This window comes from Synchytrium microbalum, assembly GCF_006535985.1.
Source record: "Synchytrium microbalum strain JEL517 chromosome Unknown SmJEL517_scf0003, whole genome shotgun sequence".
Taxonomy (NCBI): Eukaryota; Fungi; Chytridiomycota; class Chytridiomycetes; order Synchytriales; family Synchytriaceae; genus Synchytrium; species Synchytrium microbalum.
Genome location: NW_022158352.1, coordinates 954,944 through 962,490, shown reverse-complemented (window position 1 = coordinate 962,490; position 7,547 = coordinate 954,944). Strand labels below are relative to the sequence as shown.

Sequence of the window (7,547 nt, the reverse complement as noted above, 5' to 3'; positions counted from 1 at the left end):
CACCCGAATGCCTTCCTTCGATACGATACAATCAAACCACCAAGCAGCGACACAACACATAGCGTTATTAAAACAGTTCCATATACTGGTAGTCCTGCCACACCGCTTGAATTCGAAACTGGTAGTGGTATTGACAACGTCACATTCACAAAAGGTCGTATAAGCCCATATCCGGTTCCAGAAGTAGCGTCTTTAGCATTTGTGGTAAGAATGGGTGTCCAAGTTTGGTTTTCATATACGACTACTGTCGAGTCGTTGACTCCCGGACTACCGAACTTGCCTGCGGCCATAATCGTTGTCTGGTTCCATTGGAGTATTGCGTTTATGAAGCCTGGTGGTGATGGGATTTTTACAGGCTGTGTAGTGTTTTCGAGGCTTGGCAAGTATAATACGTATGAGTTTGTTAAAGATGAAGCTCCAACGATGACAAGTCCGTTTGTGGAGTCAGACATTAGTGATGTTACGGGCAGAGGGATCGTTGAGGAGTATGGGACTTGTGAGAACTGGGGATCAGACAAATTGAAGACTTGGAAGTTGTCACCACCAAGGACGAGCAGATTGTTCTGTGAGGTTTTGATTTGTTTGAAGTTAGACTCGTCTGCAGAATTTGTGTTTGGAAATTTAATGGTACCTGCGTTAGAGCAGATGCCAATACACGTGGAGTTACAGGTCCACCCAAAGAACGCCATTGAGAGACTCGTAAGTCGAATAGACAAGCATTGGAGCACCCTGATCCATCCAGTGTATCAAAAGATCCAGCAACCAACATTAATGGACCGTAACCTTGAATTAACGAAACAAACGGGATGCTACCCGTCGTGACTACGTACAAGTTCTTCAGTTAGAATGATGTTCGCCAAAAATAAGTCGTATCCGTAAGGCATACCAAAGTTCAACGTTGTATCCACAAAGCTCGCGACATTAGAATTCCAGATGGCAAATCCATGCAACAATTTAACGGTGCCATTGTAGGCAGCAGATGAGAATTTACCACCAAGCCATACTACACCATCATCAGACACAAACACAGCGTATGCCATCCCATTTAACGTAAATCCAGGAGACACGTATTGCTGATGTTTCGTATCCCACGAAGCGACATTACTAATGTTACTATTATTCACTGTAAATGACCCACTAGCCCATATTTGTTGTCCATTCGGTGCAAATGCAGCAGACACAATTCTTCCTGACATATACATCGACTGTGGCCCACTGACAGAGCCAAATGAGAGATCGTTGGAGAGTGGAAATGCGTTTGTTGCAATTACTGGTGCACATGATGTGAATTGACCTATCGCCATTTGGAGAGTGCTGTTGGGGACTGACACAAGACTCATCACGTTTCCAGTAATGAATTCGCTACCCATTATGCGACTCCACCGGTTTCCTTGTAATTGATATGCCGTCGTTACACCTGCATACTCTGGTGTGTTGAATGGATTCCATACCCGAAGCATTGAATTGCTACCCGTTGAGAGTGACATTCTCAGACTCCCACTTGTATAATACAGATTCATAAACTTCCATGAGGACGTCGTGATATTGTAGACACCAATTCCATATTGAGTCATATTGAAAGCTCCTGCCACTAGAAATGTGTCTTCAAATGCTAAGATTTCTGAGACAGACTGTGCAGGCAGGTAGATGGTCATGGCTGGAGATACGATTGCGAGAGCACTGAAAGTGGCACCGGATTTCAGATTGCCGCCTATTGCAAACGTTGATCCAGAAACAGCGATTGCAGTGATAGTGGATCCTGTACCAGCAGCCGGTGTGCCTGTGTGAAACGCCTATTAGTATCGTGTATTCATAATTGAATATCAAAGTACTTGCCAAATGCGGAAAGGGTGGACGAGGTCGTAGAGAGAACCGTAACTCCATTATAGACAACAGCAGGGATCTTGACCAATACCAAACTCGTGATAAGCAACGATCCCTGACTAACGAGCTGGAGTTCTACTGATGGCACAAAGCCAGACTGAGATGGTTCCAAGCTTCCCGCATAAATCTCTGGTTGCGATTTCGTAGAGTTCACTAGCATCGAAGACAGATATACGGTGCCATTCAAATTGACTGTAACTTGTATGGATGGCTGCGTATTGAAGCAAGCCGCACAGTCGGGCAGCGATAGCAGTACTTTATATTGACCAGCGGATGGAATAACGGGTATAAATGTGACTAACGACGTGGTGGCGTTGGTTTGGATGCCTTCTATACTACTAGCCCAAGGGCCTTGTATACTTGATTGACCGACTTGGGCATTGCAAGATAAGGGTTGTGATAGAGCACTTGAAGCGAACGTTGTTAGGTCATTACTGTAGAGCGAGAGTAACGAAAGACCTTGAAGTCCTCCAGTAGTAGTTATGACGTTGAATGTCAGACTTGGAATCAATGTCCTGGAGTTTTTGAAATAGAATGTCTGAATGTGGGGCCCGGCTTGGAGTGGACAAATCGTACATTCAACTAGATTGGTGCCGTCTGGGCTGTAGACTAGAGACACTAGGGTGCCTCCAACCGAGACACTGATTAGAGAACATGAATGTAAGTGTGGGATGAGTAAAGTTGCAGAAAATCAGATCTAGATGGTCTGCACAAACCTAAAATTCATGGAATCTTTTGCAGAGGCGAGGTTCAATGCTGATATCGACATCGATCCAAACAAGTTTACGAGAAGACTTGCAGAGCTTCCAGTGAACACCCAGCCACCATTACTGCCACACATGAGGTTGGATACACTAGTGGTTCCTTTTGATGGTGTCACCTAGTTTCCAGAAAACTGAGATTTGCTTCAAACGGTATATGCTTATTTAACGGATGTCGACAACTTACAGAGGCATAAGCGACTTGAACATTGTCACTGGCACCACTTCCAGAAAAATCACCACCAACCAATATAGACGTTTGTGAGGCCGACACCAACGTTTGAACTGCATCATTAACATCCGTCCCAACAGCTTGCCACGCAGCTTGATTCCACACCGCCAAGTGAGCTTTAGAGATGCTTCCGTCAGCCGCTAATATGAGAAAAGAGCCTCCCACATAGACGTTCCCACTGCTTTCATCACATAGCATGGCATTAACGGTTCCTTGCAGGTTGGTACCAACGGGTTCAACACGCATGGTACCAATTAGATCGACTCTTATTACAGGAGAACGAGTTGAATTTGTTGGCATCAACGAGTCTCCGCCAAAGTAGATCAATCCGTTTAGGGTACATTGGCTGTTAGATACCCCAGAGAGAGTTTCCACAAGATTACAAGCTTGAGTTGACGCAGTATCCCATGTTATAATTCGAGGTAGACCGTCAGATCCCGAGCGGATATACGTAGAAATATTTGGGTTGGCGGCAGTTTGAATGAGTCCTTGGAAGTCACCGACGAGATATGTGTTTGATGAGGGAGGTTGAGGACCTTTTTGACTGGCGATATGTGGTATAATGCAAGCTAATATGAAAAGCACCTTCCACGTGTTTAGATCACGGCCAATATGCGATGTGGTCATGATGTTGCGTTAGAGCTGGCAAGGAGAGAGACGTCTGGGGACCATCTACTGTAGAATCGATTTGTTCAAATAATCTCGTAATTCAACAAAATTCTACTCGAATACATCCTCGCAAACAACACGACATTCAACACACAAATCCGCTTACAAGACAATAATGGCAAGTCGAGTCAGCACAGTCCAGCGAGCTACAACTCCAAAGCGACCTCCTTCCGTATCAGGTCGTCCCGTATCTCGTGGCAAAGGACAGCAGCAGAGTTCGACAGTAATCGGTTCAAACGACAATTTATCAAACAAGAAGAAACCGTCATCGGCTGGTATCTCCTTAGGCTGGAACGATGTGGATCATGAGGTATGTGGCATTTACATGGTGCCTTGTTATTGTAGTCGAGCCGCATCTACTGTAGAACTACTTTTAATGCAACATTTGGTTTGACGTGTTGACAACTGGTTATATATGTAGGCAGATGCTAAGGAGGCGACAGCTATACTAGCTGCATCGGCATTAATGCCAGATGTTATAAGAGAACTTAACTCTCTTGACATTGATGACTGTGTTGGGTATGAGGTCGCGAATCATTTGTCTCCTAAACAAGAAACTCACACACTTTAAACCGTTAATAGCAAAATGGCATCGCTGGTATCGACTGCTAACTGGAAGGACGATCTAAAATCAAACATACGTGTCTCATATTGTCATCAAGCATACATGTGAGCAAAGACTGCACAGACCTATCACAATTACGGAGCTGAGACGAAAACTCTATTAGGTTTGCACGAGAAAACTCATTCTCCGATCCACAAACATCCTTATTCTTTACACTGATGAAAGGGTTACTGGACAAGTGTATAGGTACCGTTCGTTATCTTGCTCCGTAGGACGATACAACAACTTTGACGCTTTTCCACTTACAGATAAAGGATACACAGTTGAACGAACAGTCCACATCTTCCGTGCCATGGCAGTCAGCTTAACTTCAACATCGACCTTCAACTACCAGGAATTGGAAACAATAACGCAGTTTGTTCTCTCAAGGTAACATCAGCGGATTTTCTCTTTAATCCCACACTCTAATCACAACTCCCGAATCTAGCGTGTTTCAACACTTCCGGCTATATCGATATGTGCTATCAACAGAACAGGAAGTGCAGACTATACAAACAGTCCTACCAATACGACTTCAAGCTCCACTACCACCTTTAAATCAAGCGATCACGCTGGAAGAACATAACGTAGAGCAGGAACGTAAACGCAAAGTTGAAGAGGCTGAACGGTTGGAACGGGAGAAGAAGGAGGAGGAAGAGAGATTAGCTCAAGGTATAGTGCTTCTTGAATCTGAATTCGTCCCACTACCAGGCTATGGTCTGATTTTTTTGGCCGTTCTATATCCCAGCATCAAACCCATTGAGTCCTCTAACCGAAGACGAAATCAAATCACTGGCTGCTCAATCAGTCACATCAATGCTGGATGGTGTTTTACATCAAGTGGAGAACTCTCTTCATTCTCAAGAAACCAAGTATCTGCAACTCTTTTCTCGTTTATCAGTTCGAGAATAATTAAGCCGTCATGTAACAACAAGGAATTCGAAACAACCAACTGTGGATCAGTTAATAAAATACATTTTTTGGAATCTTGAGACCAGGCGAATAATATGAACAGGTGTGTTAAAAGTGCTTCTATAGTTCTCGTTTTCTACTGGGTGAGCAGGTCCTTTGATGGCAGTTTGGGTAGATTTGACTTTCCGACTGGTACATCGTCATTCTTGCCAAAGGCATCCAACTAAAAAAATGGCCATATCAGGACTAGACAATCAAAGGACTGAAAACAACACATATATCCTCATACCTTTTCCAATAAAGTATTTCCATACGATGGCGAATAGTACTTGATAATCTCTTCAGGGAAGCACTCATTAATAGCTCTAATATGCTCTCCCATCTTGGTCCCAATCAATCCCGTAGCAGCAACACCACCCTCAACAGCCGCAGCAGCAGCTCCAAATCCAACCTCAACCTTCTTGTTACCACCACCAACAACACTAGCCAACCCACCACCAAAGCTAGCCGCAATCTCCTGCACACGCTGCAAACATCCACTCGTAACAAACCATCGACGAGCAGACACATCGTGAGGCAAAATCTTTGCGAATTGTGCAGCAACGTATTTCAAAATGGATGCTGGGGTTGTTGGGTTTAGTAATGGTTCGAGGGCGTCCAGTACAAGGGTTTTTTCAAGGATGCATTTCAAGGCTCGTTTGCATTTGGCGTGGAGGTCAGATTCGGGAGCTGATGCAGTCATTGTTTTTAAGAGTTTCAAGAGGATTGCATTGTCGGCGAGGACTTTGGCGTGGTCGGGTGAGTGGCGTCCGATTTGGCCGAGGGACCATGCGCATGCCGCCTGAAGAAAAATATTATTTCATTAATATATAGTATTTCGGCTCCAAGTTTTTTCTGACGAATATAAACTTTTCGAGAGTTATACAAACCTTGATGTGCTCTTCACTTTCTTGAGTCAATGCCTGAGCCAGTGGAGGAACACCACGGGCCACAACAACAGATAATGCAAGAGTCTCTGAAAAGGCTGAAATGTATCCCAAACACATGATTCCAGGCAATCGAGCTGGTCCACGGGCTTCGTTGACATAGTCGACTACGGCAGCGATACCTCCCGAGTTTACAATTAATTGTGAGAGCTATGTTATTAAACGAAGTGATACGTTAGTATCTATACCCATCACAGGTTCTAGCTACCACCTTCGTTTTGTGGTTTCGTACCTCAGCAGTATGTTTAGCAACCTCACAAATCAACGTCGCAGCATTCTTCCTCACGAACGGTTCTGGATCTCTCAAGCACAGCAACACGGTTGGGAAGATTTCTCCATCGACCACCGTTTCAGCTAGATCGACAGTGTGTTTGGCGATTTGGCCTAGTGCGGATGAGACTTGTCTCTTTAATTTGCCGTCTTGGTTGGATAGGAGGGGAGCGAGGACGGGTACAGCGCCAGCGTCGACGACTGTCTGGGCGAGCTGGGTAAGAAGCATGGTTTGTAAGATCATGTGGATATATTTTGGTCGCTCTTGGAGAAGGATACGATACCTCAGGAGTATGCTTTGCAATATCACTCAACGCCGAAGCAGAGATCCTTCTTACAGCCAATTCAGGTTCTTGTACACACAGGACAAGAAGTGGCACTGCACCAGCGTCAACTACAGCTTGTGCGAGTTCTAAATACGCAAAAAGAATTAGTCATCACATTTGAGTCGATTGCGGGACGATGAAGAGGCAAGCTACGTACCACCATTGTGTCTAGCAATGTACCCAATAGCCCACGCTGCAGACTCCTTAACACCAGGATCAAACTCCTCAAGACACGAAGTCAGCGACGACAATGCACCAGCATCAACAACAGCTCGGGCCAGTTCAGGAGAATGTTTGGCAACCGCTCGGAGCACGAAATTAGCTGCCTTTTTATAGAATCTCTGTATATCAAAAAAAGAATAATTCACGTAAGCCAAAAAAAAAAACCTCACTGCAAGAGGAGGTCTCGTCCAATATCCCACATCAACTCACATTCTGCTCAGTCAACGAAAACACAAGCTGTGGCAACACATCTCCCTCAACAACAACATTTGCGAGTTTCTCTGAATGATTTGCTAATCTTCCCAATGCTAGTGCAGCAGCTTGCTGGACTGCAGGGACGGAGTCGACTAGCAGGGGGCGGAGGAGGGAGGTGGCGCCGACGGATGTGAGGGCTTCGATATTGGTTTCTCGTGATGCCATATCGGCTACGGATTGGGCGAATGCTAGACGTTCTTTTTGGTATCTCTCAAAGACTGAGAGGACGGACCTTGTGGACGCAGATGACGATGTGAGGGCGTTTGAAGCCATGGTTGATGGATTTTGATGGCTCTTCCTATATGAATGGTGTATTTCTCCACGCGTTTCTGAAGCTGTCCTTGTCTTTGAGCAAGGAGAGATCTTAAGTTGAAGTATTTTGGGATTCGGAAATTATCAGCGAAGTCTTTTCAGGTGAAGCTTACA

The 7,547-nt window shown here is 44.9% G+C and overlaps 1 protein-coding gene across 1 annotated transcript; it reads right to left on the bottom strand.

Annotated features, from left to right (window-relative positions):
* Positions 1-5,198: 5,198 nt before the first annotated feature.
* Positions 5,199-7,394, bottom strand: SmJEL517_g01025 (uncharacterized protein; the record flags this gene model as incomplete). Its single annotated transcript, XM_031166953.1, has 7 exons — positions 5,199-5,285; positions 5,352-5,903; positions 5,992-6,198; positions 6,281-6,532; positions 6,603-6,730; positions 6,802-6,985; positions 7,077-7,394. The coding sequence occupies 7 exons, from the start codon at positions 7,392-7,394 to the stop codon at positions 5,199-5,201; spliced, it is 1,728 nt and encodes a 575-aa protein (XP_031027046.1).
* Positions 7,395-7,547: the final 153 nt, after the last annotated feature.